We start from the raw sequence: 15,889 nt of genomic DNA, 5'->3' as shown, positions 1-15,889 counted from the left end.
TTACCGGTCCATCAATCCCGAGAAAGTCATTTTCCGGAGCGAAACACGGCGCGTAGCTGGGTGGAGGCAATGAAGTACTTTTGTATAGGAATCACAGACCCCAAAGCTCTCCACTCGAGCTCATCGAGCGATGAGAGGCAGGCTGATGTGCTGTCAGTCGTTATCTACCCCGCAAGCTATCAATAAGCTTCCCTGGGTATAGCAAAGCCTCTTTGTATCATACTGAGGTAAAGCCTACAGGGAAAGTATGCACCCCGCTCCCGCCTCATACGAATTTTTCTCCAACTTCTGTCTTGTTCGCTGGGTCTCGACCGCGGAAGCTATTCACAAGACGGTCAGTTAGCTGAACTGACCATCTTGAGTCTCGGCCGGGGATGTTGCCATGTGCCTCGCCGCATCTAGGCTCGAGGCCGCGCAAAACGATGCATGTCTGGGTGGAGGGGTTGATCGCGCTCGGATCTGTGTGTCGCGTCTACTACTCGGCGCTCCCTATGGCTTCAACTTTCAGCCAGCCAAAGTGTTTGTTTCTAACAAGATATATTCTGGTGGCGGTGGCACTCGTGTTTTTTTTTTTAGAGTGGCATGAAGCGCCAAAGTGAATGAGGGCTTCTCGAGTAATAAAGTTTAGGGGAGGCGCCCATAGTTTGGGAGCGAAACCTAGACATAAGAGGCTTGTGATATTGCACAAGGGTAGGTCAGAGGTTGAAGGTCGGGGAATTATGATATTATTGAAGCGCGCAGCAGCGCACGAGGTATTCAGTTGCGAAGGCGAGGTGGAAAGTGGCAGTCCAATAGTGGAAGGCAGATTGGCTCGATTTGCAATGCGTCGCAGGGTGATAGCCTGGTTGATCCTCGATGAGCATACATTTATTATCGTCAGGGATAATGCAATGTGAGACTTCAAACCACACTATTACTCGCCGAAGCTGTGGCGGGGGTCTCATCGAGCTCTGAAACCCCTCTCGATGGATATTGGGTCCGTGAGTATGCGATTACATACATCGCGCCTTGAGCTCTTGCGTTGAAACAGCACCGTTATCGAGCTTTGGCCTCTGCGGACTGTGTGGCTGCAGATAAAATGTCAGTTCGCGACACTAAACTCAGCCCGTTAGCTTCGAGCCCCACGAAATGCGCCACCAACAGCACTGCACGGCCTGGCGTGGTCTGGACAAACATCTAGTGGCTTGTCATTGTCACTTCGCGATGTCTGGGCGATGCGAAGCCGCCTATTGGGCCGTTAATTGTACGGCGGGCGCCACAGCGTACTAGGATGCAATTAATAGATTTTAATTCTAGGGCCTTGTTCGCCCCCAGGAACCGAGCCCGAAAGTCGCAATTCCTCCTGGAACAGTCGCCCTGCCTCCCGCCGCTTCCGTGCCCGGTGGTCAAGGAGTCAGCTGGCCAGACGGTGCTTGATTGCCCGAGAGCCTGCAGATTCTTTGCATGGAAGCCGAACTTTGTTCCAAACTAGGCGCCTTCGAGCCCCATTCTGCAAGGTATGATAGGAATACTTGTGGGAGGAGTTTTTGAGGTCGAAATCTATTTGTCCTTGCTGCGGCTTATGCCATCGCCCTCAATACAAGTCCATCATGGAGTCCTCTGGGCGGAGAGGGTCCTTGCTCCGACCATTGCGGGGACACGCAACTTAAGCGCCCGTGGGCAGGTGTATGGAGTTTTGATGGAGTCGAAAGGTTAGTGTGTTATTCCGGAGTACGTCGCTCCATGTAAAGAAGCGGAGAATTGTGTCGTCTGCTGATAACGGACCACAGACACCAATGCATGAAAGACTCCTAGAGCGCGGTCCCCATGGGGGCGCAACGGGCCCATAATCGGGAAACGACCGAAGAAAACACTGTCAAAGCTGCGATATCCAAGCGGATCTAGTCGGGACGGGCCTTCCTAGTCAGAGATTCATCTCCGGCATGGGGCATGGCAGGTTGACGTTTCTGTTCACTCGATACTACCTCCGTCGAACACTGCATGACTTACTATTCATTCAGCTTTCGACAGACAACCCCCCGAGAGTTCGCTAATAGTCCCCTGCCCTTGCAAAGGCAAACTGACCGCTTCTTCAAATAAAAAGCTAAACACAGTAGTTGTAGCTATGGTAAAGAATCTACCATACTTCGGAGGGAGGACTCAAAAAGGTAAACCGAATGGAGGGCTCGACCGTCGCCGCTACGTCGATCTCAGAGCACTGACGCACAAATAATCGCCGGTGAACCTTTTGGGGGCTCAATACTTTCGACGGGCGAAAAAATCGGGATAAAAGTAAATAGATTAGCGCCAGGATTATAGACGACTAACTGCTCTGTATCTTGTGCTTGTTGGGGGCTTTCAGGAGATGGAACTTGACAACGCAGTGAATTGAGATGATAGGGATCCATGTCAGCGACGGGGCTCAGACTGAAGAGGAATGAGTTTCAAGGGGGCAGTCTGCCCCTCATCTTTCCACTCTGGACTGCGTGGTCCTCAAAGGATTTACTGGCGATCCATGTTGATCTTTTGCACGCCATTGGGGTTGCTTAGCCTCTCTGCTCTGCGATCAGACAATGTGCCTGGTTGGCCTGGTTGGCCTCTGTCCTTGTCGTAAGGATCTGAGCAGCAAAAATAACGCTTTCCTTATAAACGATACTGTATTGAACTGGGGCCAAGATGGCCGGCGCACCAGTAATAGATGCAATAACGCCGGTATTAAGATGCTCGAAGAAAGCGAGCTCGATGAGAGGCTTGCCAGGCTCCTTGTTTCTTCGGACTCGGCGACTGGCACAAGGGTGCTAATTGGCCCGACACTTTTCCACAGACACTCAGCCAACACCAATGATGGATGGGTCGATCAAACACAGAATAATGATAATGGCCGTTTTCCATTCAACCATGAGGTTGGCGCCGGGCCTTATTTGGGAAACAATTCTCTCACAGCATAGATACTAACGGTGGGTCCATATAACTTTGGCGAACAGAATCGAATGGCAATATTATTAGCAATTCGACCAGCGAGTGGCAAAGAATGGCGCTGTGCCACTATCCAGGGGAAATACATACATCTTTCACCCGGCTGGGAATAGCCGAGCAAAAGAGTCTGGTGTGAAATTAGAGCCGTAATAAGACACTACCTGGGTGAGACAAGCGCCAGGGTTCTTGGTTGTCATTATTGCGAGAATGTATTCTGTAATCTTGGGAGGGAGCTCGAGCCATGCACTGAAGTGATTTTCGAAGCCCATCTGCCTCCGAATTCCGGAAGGGGATGGCGCAATTGGATTGATGAGGACTTGTATCATACGAGACACTAGCCCATCATACTTGCATACACCAGTTTTATTGTCATATGTTTCGACTACGTCCGGATTATGTCCAGAGGGAGATGTCTGAGTGCTCAACTCGTTACACAACAGATCCAAGCGAGCTAGGACCAGAATAGACGGTGCAGACAACTTGGGTCATTGGCATGGCGTGACTGAGGCTGGGGTTGTAGAGCAACCGTCTCGATCTAGGCAGGAAGAGACTGAACAAAGCCAACGCTGCCCCTTAAAGACTGACGAGGAAGAAATCAGGCGTGATAACCCTCCATGTTCACGGTCGGCAGGGACTGGTAAATCTCCTCCAGGTAAGAGGTTCCTGTGATCCTCTGCAGCGAATCACCGACGCGCCGGAATCGGTCTGCAGCCATATAGATTGTCCGGTCAGAAGCTAGGAGGGACGCACGACTTCTTCGCCGTCGATCAATTTTAACTCAAGAATAGCCCGAGCGGTAATACTTGGTTAGCAGCGGTGTAATTCCTAATCCTATCCTTGTTGATGATCTGTGCAGACATCATGATGAGTGAAAGAGGGCTCCTGGGCGGGAGCGCACAACTTGTACTCCGGAATGGTGGAGTAATGAAGCCGAATGTGAGAGGCAATCTATGACGTCATATATCGCAGTTTCCAAGGTCGCCCTTAATATCAATATCCAGTGTTCTTGATCTCATACCAGAGCAAAATCGGCGACGATATAGATGCCGGCCGGGCAATTGACTTTGAAACTGTAGTCGGACCCAGAGCCCAGTAGCAATAGATAAGGTTCTTGCACCACCACAAACCCCATCCAACCAAGTTCTGTCGTTTAGATTCTGGTACAATGATGACCTGGGGTAAATTCAATTGATCAAAATCAACGTTTCCCTTTACAGTGCACATACACTCTACAGTGCCAAAGATGTGGTCGTCCACATACCTCGTTGCCTGCGACTAAATGCGTAGCACAGACGGGGAAATGCCGATCAGTACGGAGTGGTGGCCCACCGACTTCAGAGACCCCATTCCTACCCTGTAGAGTCGTGTGGCCATCAAAACTAGCGGAGTGCTCCGTGTACTAACGTCGCTCGCGGTTGTGTATGGGGTCCAACATTCCCTTTCGAGTTAATGACGGTTTCGACTCTCGAGCCTTCAGTCCTCTCGACAGCCGTGCATTGACCATCAGTTAGTGCAGGAGGCTGAGGCAGGAACCTTGGTCTCCATTTCGCTTTTTGCTACTTCGGAACCAGCAGTGTATTTCAATGGGCCTGCCATTCGGACTTGAGGGTGTTTATATATCTCTAGCAGTCATCAAAACCCAAGACCCGGAAGATGACCTGAGAAGAAGATAAATAAATAACCAAAAGTAAGATGTGTTCGCCTCATCACCCTGTGGGCAGTGTGTGGTTGGATGGGGAGCCGCTAAGGAAGAAGGCCTGGATGCCTCTAGTCTGTTGTTGAGGAGGGTGCCAGTGGGTCAGAGGGTGGAGAACAAACGACCGTCCACGGTTATCTCAACTCTGACCTCCCTGTCATGATGACTGTTCAAGAATCCTCGAGTGTCCAGGCCCCAGGGTCTCGGTCGGTTCGGAGGAGAAGAAAGGAAGGGGAAGGGGACGCGAGGAGAGGGGGCGATACTGGATCTTTTCCATGGATCAGACTATCTCCTATCAATCAGAACTTTTCTGGGATTTCCAATGATGTTTCGCGGGGTTGCATTATTCAAAGGCCTTGCGAACTGTTATCAGCAAAGTCGATTGTAAGATGATGCTATTCCCGTTTTTTTTTTTCTGAAGGGAGTGGCGGAAATGTAAAAAAGCAAAAAGCAGTCTGACAACAACGTGAGAGGAAAAAACTTGGAACAAGAAACCGGAGGAATGTACGCCTGCCTTGATTTCTGGCTACTGCGGGTTGAGACTCCGGGGCTCTAGGCCGGACACGGTTAGCCCTCTTCATTCATTCCAAACATGCATTGCGAGTGGACCAGCCTGAAAACTCCGGAGCTGCAGCTTGAAGATCACCGAGTTTCGGGTGGTGGCTCGTCAGTATTCAGTAGTCGTCTTCCAAGAGGCCGCCCATGTGCGGGACGAGCACACTCAGACAGGCAGAGTCGTTGTTGAAACCTGAAAGTTTACCTTAGCATGCATTCTTCTTCTCTTTGGTAAGTGGAGAAGTGAGAAGTCTCCGTCTCTGGGGGTTCACCGCCGAAGACCCAAGGTTGCTTGGACCAGGAGTCAGCTTGCCAATGGTGAGGCCAGCGAATGGCGAATGCTCCGAGGAGATTCGTATAGGACAAGGAAAGTCAAAAGGGAGTATATCAAAGTTTTCGTCTCAGGCCAACGTGCAGCCCGTGTAGTGAAGTCGTGCGATCGGGAGGCGAAATCATACAAGGGTGGGACAGCCAAACCAGCTCTGATCCACTGGGTCGCAGCGCTGGGGCGCCTTGAATGGCTTCATGGGGGATCGTCCCACAGTCCCAGACCGTTCGATCGCCTATTTTAAGTTGGCTAGTATAAATACCAGCCGCCGTAATTTACTCCGTATGGGCGATGACTAGATAGCCCTCGTCATCAGAAGAATCATAGCACAATCGTTGTGATCTCCTGCCGGCCTTCCTGTCTGGCCCGGGTGCGGCGGCAAGAGACGGGACCAAGGCAAGTCGACTGCCCGACAAAGACTCTGCGAGACTACGGTAAGACCAAGGAAAGGCGCAAAGCTAGTTAGCGCCCTCAGAACCATGAACTGAAAATTTACTGCCATGAGGCCAATGCGACCATGAACGAGATCGCATGGCAGCGATGGTGTGGGATATTTGCCCCTCACGAGCTTGGAGGGTGAAATTTTCCAATAATTTCTTGCCTCCGGTCAGATCCTCTCCGGGTCCGCCTTATCAATATCAGTTGCAGTTGTAGCGCAGCGCCAGTGCGTGCATGCAGCTCTGGCCGGGCGGGTCCAGCAGGAGGTGACTGGCAGGTTTAGTCTTGATACTGCCCCATTCATCCAGAAAATGACGATTATTCCATTATTCAATTTCTTGTAGACTGAGACCGATCCTACCTTTAATCCTCTCTATTAATATTACTTTGGGCCTTCTCGCCCTCCACGAAGTATATATCCTTCACCACTGCGAAACGCTCTTCGTTTTCCCCCTTCTCCACCCCATTCCCCTCTTCCTTGATTTTGGTCCTTATCAATCCCGTCATCGCTTCCCCCCTACTTTAATATTCGCTCACTTCCATCGCTTCCTTGCTCTTCGTTTTTTGTCTCTTCCGCTGCTTCCCGCCTCAGCATTCACCATCCCGGGCTTTGATGTTGCATATACAAGGTATGGACCGTCTGATTAGAGCGTTCTTACCTGCGCTTTGCCGGTAGAACTGTTGCACCGGTCACTTTCCCCTCTGCCTAAGATTCACTTCCACCTGCCTTTCCTTGCCTGCATGGTGTGACGGGCGCCGTGCTGTGGCACCCCGGTTGATCCAACTGCCTGCCTATCCTAGTCGAGAGGCATCCTGTCGTCCGTTGCGCCTTCCTGCCTCGTTCGCTTCTAGTCACAGAATCTCGCCGTCCATTGAGATTTTGCTGTGAACTACCTACTGGAGAGCTTCACTGCCTCACCATACCACACTATCTTTGGATGCTGCCTCACCTCGTTTCTGTCTGAACCCTGCATGTACATTTGTGAACTTTTTGTGAATCTGCCGCCGCCACCGTTCGTTGTTCCGTGCAACCTATTTTCTTTATATGGTACTCCTGCTAACGCCAAAGGATAAGGGCTCGTTCAAAGACCTATTGTCTCGCCCCTGTTGATTTTTTAATCGTCCCCTACTTTCCCTCGACGTACCAACAAAAAGTGATCCTCCTCTCTCCGCTGCTTATTTCGTCATTCCGTCGCCCACTTCTTGTGTTCGCTGCATAAGACCGGCCGGATGCCATACACTGCGCCGTTGAAGACGTCGCCTTCTACACAACACATTGAACACTCCGATCTGAGCACGCCCCCGTCTCCGAACTCACCCATCGTGGCCAACTCTCATGCAGGCAATCTAAACCTGCCCCCGTCATACTCCTCTGCCTCTTATGTCCGTCGACACCGACGATCCTCATCCAACAGCAAGACGTTCATATTTCCAGTGCCGGACAATGGCCATGAGCACAGCAGCCGAAATGCCGACACTTATGCTAGTATTCGGCAATCGCCTTCACCTGTGAACGAAGGCCCAATTCCCCCAGGAGCCCTGCTTTCACCCCCGGAATCGGGACAGAACTCGAGCGATGAGGAGTCAACCACTCGGTCGAGGGATGTGCTTCAACTAGAAGAGTTGGAGGCTGCTGTTAGGTCAATTGAACAAAAGCGGGCCTCATCTCCTGACAGACAGCCTGATATGCCTTCAACATCAAGTGGGGAGGGCGGTGCCACTTGTGCGGGGAAGCCTGTTCGCTCTTCTCTGGCGAAAGATAATCGCATGGTCGCCCATTCTCGGTCGTTTGTCGAAAATTCAATCACTCGAAAGCAGGAGGAAGCTCTGACAAGCTCTCCGGAGGACAGTGATCGGGATGAGCCCGAACCGAAATCTCCAATGGTGCGCAAAAAGTCCGGCGAGCTTGTAAGGCCAGCTTTACGTCCACCCTCGGCCCGCCGACGGCCGTCTAGCATGCCTGGGACTCCTACGTACGCGAAAGCGGTCCACTTTGATGCCCAGTTGGAGCATATTCGCCATTTCCTACAGCTTGACAAGCCCCAAGCCGTCAGTGCTGGCTCGTCACCCGTGGAGGACTTGGATGGTGAATCGGAATATCCGTTTCACAATCAGCCATCGGAGCCTGCTTCTTTTGAATTGGGACTTCGACTGTCAAACTTTCCTCATAAATTGTCACCACAGACGAATCAACGTGTTCGCCTCGAACGACTGTTCCTGTCTACCGATAAGCACTCTTTGGTTGGGTTGGTGGTAGTTGCTAACCTTGCTTTTGAAAAGCATGTTGCTGTCCGCTTCACATTTGATGGTTGGAGAACAACTTCGGAGGTAACCGCCGAGTATAGCCATGATGCTCGACAGAAGCAGTTGCATGATGGATACGACCGGTTCATGTTTAACATCAGACTGGACGAGCAGACAAATCTGGATAAGAAAACAATGTTCGCCTGTATCAGATATAATGTGAACGGCCAGGAGTACTGGGATAACAATGGCGCGAGGGACTACCAGGTCAATTTCACAAAGATCCCGAAGGCGAAGTCAAAATCCGGAGAGATACCTCGCCCGCGTCCTCGTATTAACCTACCTCGAAGTCGAAGCTTCACTGGGTCTGGCAGTCGACCCCATTCAATGCCTTCGTCTCTGAAGGACTTTTCTGAAATGCATCGCTACATATCATTCGGCCCCCCACCAAACGATCGAAAGGAAAAGCCTGAGGACGACGATGATGTGCCTCATGATCCTGAGGCACCAGTTCCGTTACGCCGCGATAAACAGCCTCACCAGGTTTTCGGCAATCGCTATGATTTTGAATCGTCCTTGTCTGCTGTCATGCGCATAAAACCAGAACTTGATCGCACTATGTTGACTGCCCGGGCAAAATCAGGAACTCCTGTCCCGCAGTCTGATTCACGGGCCCCATTGGCTCGTGCGCCTCAATTTGCTCAACCGAGCCCCGAAAAGTCTTCTTCGATAACATCAGACAAGCCGAACCGTGAATCTTCCGTGTATAGGGAACTTGTGGATCGATACTGTTTCTTCGGTTCTCGGACTTCTCCCCAAAAACCAAACCTCCCACTCAAAAAGAGTGATTCAGGAGCAAGCCAAACCGCCAGTTCATCGTCACCGTCATCGCCGCCAGATAGCCATGCGATGAAGGAAAGCTCTGCCGATGCGTGTCGGAGCTTACCAACATCTCCCCCGTCGGCATATTCATACAAATACTTTGAGCCCATGCAAGAAAGGCTTTTGAATGAAACTAAAACACCTGCCTTGATAAGCCGATAATCCATGAGTCCCGCCACCATACAACCTAGAGTTGTCGCCGTTCCATCGCCCACGATTGAAACAACAACCTGCTTCGCGCCCATTTTTGTTTTTTAACTCTGCTCAAATCAAGCTGTTGCCTTTTGCTTGCTTGATTAGCTGCATACATATCTTCGGGGGTTGGCCATCCCTGATATATCCGTGACAAAGCTATTCCACGGATTTGTGTTTTGTCTTTTTTTTTTTTCGCATCGGAGTTTTCCGTTTCTGTTCAGCATTTGGCTAGATCCTCTGCGATGCACCATAAACCGCGGGATCATGAGTCTTTTGCCCATTGTATTCTCTACCTAATTTCATAACTTACGAGATGGCTGGCAGCATCTGAGATGCCCACGCCATGTCTAGCTGCAGCCAACGCGCTTGCGTCAGACGATCCATTCTGCCATGATTACGATTATATGTGTGTTGCTTTGTTCATTCTTTTTTCCCTCGCTTTGATTCTGCTGTGAATGAATTTGGCTCGCCAGATCTTTCCATAGCACGCATTATCTGAGGAGGCTCATTTCAGGTCCCAAAAGCCTGTCGTTTTTTGTTAATTTAGTCCGTTGATTTGAATCATATGCATGGCGTCGGGGATCACATTGTCTTTTGCTCCTTTTTTTTTTTTCTTTTTTTTTTCCCACCTCTCTTCTTTGGAGCATGCGCAGTTTAATTGTATTTACAACTCATTTCACGGAGTTTTGGGTTCATATCAGATGCAGTGGGTGCCAGGGCACATAACAACAGAAGCGACTAGGCCTAGCAGACCTGAATAAACTCTTTTGACTGATAATATCATCTTCACTGTAGATTAACCAGTACTACTTGTATGTTGTCTAAGTTCATAGATCTATGAATACTGGTAGAGGGTGATGTTCTGGAACATCACGTGATCGTCCCGCCGACCCCACCCGCCCGCGTTCCAAACCGTCGCGCCCGCACCACATCAGAAATCCGCCCAAAACACCTCCAGGAAAGCAGTCGTTCATAACTCCCATTTTCTCGACCCCCACCCGCCAATCAACGCTTAACGTTGCTTTTGGACTCCTTGCGACCGACCCTCGTGCTATTAGTCATTCCCTCAAAGGAAAACGCGCCCCAAATCACCTGTCGCCTTCCGCCCACCTATTTAAACCCCTTTCTCCCGTTCCTTTTATCGATTCTTTTTCTTTTCCCCTCCTTTCCCGTTACAACTGCTTCATCTCGACTTTTCTCCGCCACCACTTCATCAAAAAACCCCATCCTCCATCGAATTTTATCATCCTATCAAGTTTATTCATTTCATTAACATCCTTTTATAATGTCTGGACGTAAGTAATACTTTTTTTTTCATTGCATGTTCCCCTTATTATTGATGGCTTGTTCCTGCTGGCCGGTGGACGTGGGTCGTGATGCAGTCAAAAACACGTGACGTCAACCATGCCTCAGGCCAACCATGCCTCGACCAACCCTACCTCCCCTCCATTATACCACGCTTTTGCCACGATTATTTTATAGTCCTTGAGCTTCTACTAACTGATAAACTTTAGGTGGCAAGGGTGGAAAGGGTCTCGGCAAGGGCGGCGCCAAGCGTCACCGTAAGATCTTGCGTGACAACATCCAGGGTATCACCAAGCCTGCTATCCGCCGTCTCGCGCGCCGTGGTGGTGTCAAGCGTATCTCCGCCATGATTTACGAAGAGACCCGCGGTGTCCTCAAGTCCTTCCTCGAGTCCGTTATCCGTGACGCTGTCACCTACACCGAGCACGCCAAGCGCAAGACCGTCACCTCCCTCGACGTCGTCTACGCCCTCAAGCGCCAGGGCCGTACCCTCTACGGTTTCGGTGGCTAGATCAAAGCAATCAAATCCACTTTTTCTTCTTTTTACTCTACGTTCGACCTCTCGCGTAAATTTTGTGTTATCTTCGGCTATGGCAATTGATTGGGTTTGGAAGGGTGTTATTCTTTGGTCGGTCGGGATTCGGGACGGTATTACATGCTTGGTTTTTGATGAATGTCTACGGAGAAAATTCTCTTTTCTATGGTTGCCTTGTGGCTACGCCTAGGTTATGGATTAGATGGGTTGACTACCAATCGATATTTTTCTCCCCACTGCTCACTACTACAAAACTCGTAGAATTCAGGAGGTATCCCGCCTTCCTAGCCTAGGAACCTGGGGGAGGAGGCTCCTTCCTGATCTAGTTGGGCGTGGCGATGCCGCCCAGGTTCCGAATCGCGTCGAGAGGAAGGAGCGACCTTACGTGCCTTCCACCTAGAACCAGGGCAGGTACCTAGCGCGATCCAAATTCAAACCCAGAGGGATCGCCTCACCCTGGTTTAGATGAGGATGGACTGAGTTCGCTGGAATTTTCGTAGCATGGCGCTTAGCCGAGTCCAAAAATAAAACACTCACAGCCCATGGAGAAACGACAGGCCCAAAGATACCTAAGCACCCTCCATTTCCTTGGAGATCGTTTGGGGTGTTTTGCTTTATGCCACTGCAATCCTATGGGAGTGCTTGTTTTAGCGCTGGGTACTTCGACTGTCTGCGTCAGAGTCCCAACTGCCACAATGACCCTCCAGCTTAGACTCGCCTGGATTTCCTTCCAGGCGCTTGCAGGGCAGGCTTAAATACGGTGCTTCCCTGGTGGTATATGGATGGATATTCCATAGACGCCGTCCTTTTCCTCCCTCAATCAATCGTTATTTTGTTAGCTTTGCCTACTGGGCTTCTCTATTTTACTTGGACATTTCAATTAATTCTACTCTCACAACCTTTGTTAGTTGGTCAACATGGCACCCAGGATTCGTCATACCCATGATGAATATACGGTGGCTTGGATATGTGTCAAGCCTGTGGAAATGGCAGCTGCTCGGTGTATGCTGGATCAAATCCACGAGAACTTGCCTGTCCAGCCGAATGATAGCAACTCATATATACTTGGACGGATTCGGGAACACAATGTTGTGATTGCATGCTCACCCAGAGGCAAAGATACCGCTATTGAGGCGAGCTCTGTGGTCGTTAGGCTATTGTCCAGCTTTCGCTCAGTTCGATTCGGGCTCATGGTTGGTACCGGAGGAGGTATACCAAGCGGTGGTGCAGATGTCCGCCTTGGAGATATTGTGGTCAGCAGGCCAACAGGCACGTATGGAGGAGTCGTGCAATGTGATTACGGAGCAGTGTTAAGCAATGGACACTTCGGTCGAAAGGGCGTGATCGCTCCCCCGCCTCAAATTCTTTTAACTGCACTGTCAAAATTGCAGGCTCACCAAATCATTCATACTGGTGAATTCTTGAATTTTTATAGTGAGCTTGGGTGGACTGTTGACGAGGGACCCTCCGTCTTCGCACGGCCGTCTGGGGATGATCGCCTATATCATTCTGATTACCGCCACCTCGACACCAGATCTCAAAGTTGCGCCAAGTGCGACAAATCGAAGACCGTCTTTCGGGCGTCAAGAGACCAGGACACGCCCGTAGTGCACTATGGGATCGTGGCATCTTCGGACCATGTGGTGGAAAGCAGCGAAATCCGAGATAAATTGGGTCGCGAATTGGGCGCTTATTGCGTGGAGACGAAGGCAGCAGGAGTCATGGACAATCTTCCCTGTATAGTTATCTGTGGTATTTGCGATTACGCAGACTCCCACAAAGATGATAAGTGGCAGGGATATGCATCTGGAGTGGCAGCAGCATACGCAAAGGAGTTGCTAATTAACACCTCGGTTGTTCAAGCGGATCAACGTGCATCTATCTTTCGCACATAGGGTTCATAGGCATTTCCAAGCCGTCTTCAGGGGTTCATCCTGTTCATCCAAAATACCACGTACTATTAGATCTCACTGCGGCCCCCAGCAGTTGAGGGCTCCCGAGAATATTAACTTCAGAATCTGTGGCACAATCTACGACCTTTTAAGTCAGACACCACGAAAAGTAGCATTTATCCATGACCCTGGTGGTAACAAGAAAACATAGCTAGCAACTAGGTTTGTGCGTATTCACAAGAACTGCTCTCTTCTGGCTCGATGGCAAAAGCCGCACGAAGCTCCTTCACTCGCTAAATTCAGCCCCGTCCAGTATATCTGGTCGAGGTCAAAATTTCAGTGCTGGAAATAAAAGGGAACCTCAAAATAATTCCTCACGGGGTTTGTAGTTGCTAGCTTCTCGAGAGAATAAGAAGTGGCTCTTTATTTTTGATAATGTGCAACAGGGCGTGTCTGGCCGCTGAACCGGCTGCGGTGCAAACTCCGAACGTCGGACTCGCACACGGGGTAAATTGAAGCTTTTGCGTGGGAGATAAAACTTGTGTCTTAATCATTTGTTTTCTTTTTTTCTTTTTCTTTTTTTTTTTTTTTTTCGTTGTCCCTACAGCTTCACAATGTAATGAACATATCCCAGTCTTGGCTGACGGGTGTAATGACCGACTGCAACAGGTACAGGCACAGACATAGACCAATCCTATCTAGACCAGCTGCCTTGTATATAAAACATAATTAGATTTCCCTAATTGCTACTACTTGGAAACTACTTCATCCAAAGGTGCCATATTTGTCTGCCTGTTCGTTTGTTTGCAGGACAAGAGCATAGCCACACTGGGAACCACGGTAGAGGGTTCGGCAAGCAAACACCACGCCAGGAACACACACGCAGACCTGGAAGCCGACAAGGCTGAATCAAGGAGCTCATCCTGTAAATTGTTTCAAATGCGCCTCTGAAAGCCCGCAGAAAGAAGCTCCTGTGGCTGGAGCCGAATAGAAGATGGCGAATTTGCCTGAAGAGAACGGCCTGGGCCTGTTGAGGGCAAGTGCTGCAGCAGCCACAGTCAGCCTTACCACCACGAGGCTGAGCACACGACCCTATAGATATGATTGGCCACGCTGGAGAGCTGAGCCACTTTGGGACAGAACCGCTCGTCATTATTGTGGGTCCGATCTGGGGCGATGTCATCAGCTCCTCGTAAACCATCTCGCTTTCTCGCATAAATAAATTTAGTTCACCCCTCCTCCATCGTTCTTTCGCGTCTATCAACTATCTTTCATCACAATCATGTCGTACCATAACTATCCGCCACCATGTAAGATTTTCTCACATAACTATAGTGGTCCATGGTAACTAACGTTCTTTAGCCCAATACCCTCCCCCTCAACAGGGTTATTACCCACCCGGACCGGGGCCCCAGCATAACGCACCTCCTCCTCACAGTCAACATGGTTACCCAGCTCCTGGGCAATACCCTCCTCCAGGTGGACCTCCGCCCGGGCCTCCACCTCCTGGACCTCAGGGATATGGTGCGCCATACCCACCAAATGGCCCTGGGCATCCCCAGGGGTTCGGAGGTCCCCCGCAGCAGTACGGATATCAGGGTGGTTATGCACCACCACCACCCCCTCAGGGCTTCCCACCACAACCAGGACCCCAACCAGGATATGGCGGCCCTCCCCCCTTTGCCACTCCCTCTGCCCCTCCTTCACCAGGGTATATCCCCGGACAAACTGCCATTGGAGACTTCCGCCGTGAAGCCGACGCGCTTCGCAAAGCCATGAAGGGATTTGGAACAGACGAGAAAGCCCTGGTTCAGGTCCTTAGCAAGCTCGACCCGCTCCAAGTCGCTTCAGTCCGGGCAACCTATTCCTCCCATATCCGCCGTGATCTCTACGCCGACGTCAAATCCGAAACAAGCAGCTACTTCCGCCAGGGTCTTCTCGCGATTATCGACGGTCCACTCCACCATGACGCCGCATCCGCCCGCGACGCAGTCCAAGGCGCGGGTACAAAGGAATGGCTGCTAAACGACATCCTCCTCGGCCGCTCAAACGCCGACCTCAACGCCATCAAATCCACTTACAACCAAATCTACCACCGCTCCATCGAGCGCGACGTTGACGACGACCTCTCTTTCAAAACAAAAACCCTCTTCAGCCACGTCCTACGCGCCGCACGCAGCGACGAAACGAAGCAGGTGAACTACCCCGCTCTCCAGTCCGAAGCACAACACATCCACAGCGCCACGGCCTCGCGCATGGTCAACAACGCCGACGAAGTCTCCGCGATTTTCGCCCGCAGCTCGAACAATGAACTCAAGGCCCTCAGCCACGCGTTCCAGCAACGCTACCATGTTTCGCTTGAGACACACATCGAGAAAGAGTTCTCCGGCCACATGAAAGACGCTCTGCTGCATATGCTCCGGACCGCGTTGGACCCTGCGATGCGTGACGCGATTAACCTTGAAGAGTGCATGAAAGGCATGGGGACGAAGGATGAGAGGCTGGTTGTTCGTGTTGTCCGTGTCCACTGGGACCGTCAGCATCTTGCGAATGTTAAGGCCGCTTATAAGCATAAGTACAAGCAGGATCTCCTGCAGCGGGTGAAGGGTGAGACGAGTGGTGATTATCAGAGATTGTTGATTGCTTTGTTGGAGTAATCCTTTTCTCTCTTTCTGTGTCTCCTCCATTCTTTTTAATGTTTGATGATGAGGTCTTCCTTTTTTACAACTTTGTATTATTCTTACTGCTATGGATGTTGCTTTGGGTGGTTAGCTAGTCGGTCTTTTTTCTTAGATAATGATAATGATACCAAGGCTGCAAGATCGTGGAAGTTTTGTCTATGTTTTCGGATATCCTACAATTAC

The 15,889-nt window shown here is 50.6% G+C and overlaps 4 protein-coding genes across 4 annotated transcripts; all 4 read left to right on the top strand.

Moving 5' to 3' along the window:
* Positions 1-7,202: 7,202 nt before the first annotated feature.
* Positions 7,203-9,260, top strand: ASPVEDRAFT_25606 (protein phosphatase regulator GAC1; the record flags this gene model as incomplete). The annotated part of the gene is made up of 1 exon (XM_040809797.1): positions 7,203-9,260. The coding sequence occupies one exon, from the start codon at positions 7,203-7,205 to the stop codon at positions 9,258-9,260; it is 2,058 nt and encodes a 685-aa protein (XP_040664516.1).
* Positions 9,261-10,245: 985 nt separating this feature from the next.
* ASPVEDRAFT_38261 (histone H4) lies at positions 10,246-11,342 on the top strand. The gene is made up of 2 exons (XM_040811662.1): positions 10,246-10,588; positions 10,808-11,342. Exons 1-2 carry the CDS (start codon positions 10,579-10,581, stop codon positions 11,107-11,109), a joined length of 312 nt encoding a protein of 103 aa, XP_040664515.1. The 5' UTR covers positions 10,246-10,578; the 3' UTR covers positions 11,110-11,342.
* A 451-nt stretch (positions 11,343-11,793) lies between these two features.
* ASPVEDRAFT_38260 (uncharacterized protein) lies at positions 11,794-13,430 on the top strand. Its single transcript, XM_040811661.1, has one exon. The coding sequence runs from the start codon at positions 12,051-12,053 to the stop codon at positions 13,026-13,028; it is 978 nt and encodes a 325-aa protein (XP_040664514.1). The 5' UTR covers positions 11,794-12,050; the 3' UTR covers positions 13,029-13,430.
* An 877-nt stretch (positions 13,431-14,307) lies between these two features.
* ASPVEDRAFT_25603 (annexin) lies at positions 14,308-15,682 on the top strand (the record flags this gene model as incomplete). Its single annotated transcript, XM_040809796.1, has 2 exons — positions 14,308-14,335; positions 14,388-15,682. The coding sequence occupies 2 exons, from the start codon at positions 14,308-14,310 to the stop codon at positions 15,680-15,682; spliced, it is 1,323 nt and encodes a 440-aa protein (XP_040664513.1).
* Between the last annotated feature and the right edge of the window lie 207 nt (positions 15,683-15,889).

Source organism: Aspergillus versicolor, assembly GCF_001890125.1.
Source record: "Aspergillus versicolor CBS 583.65 unplaced genomic scaffold ASPVEscaffold_2, whole genome shotgun sequence".
Taxonomy (NCBI): Eukaryota; Fungi; Ascomycota; class Eurotiomycetes; order Eurotiales; family Aspergillaceae; genus Aspergillus; species Aspergillus versicolor.
The sequence above is the reverse complement of the archived record's forward strand: the minus strand, read 5'-3'. Positions and strand labels throughout refer to the sequence as shown.

Coding starts and splice junctions, on each gene's coding strand:
- ASPVEDRAFT_38260 (XM_040811661.1), top strand. CDS start 12,051: ATGGCACCCAGGATTCGTCATACCCATGATGAATATACGGTGGCTTGG.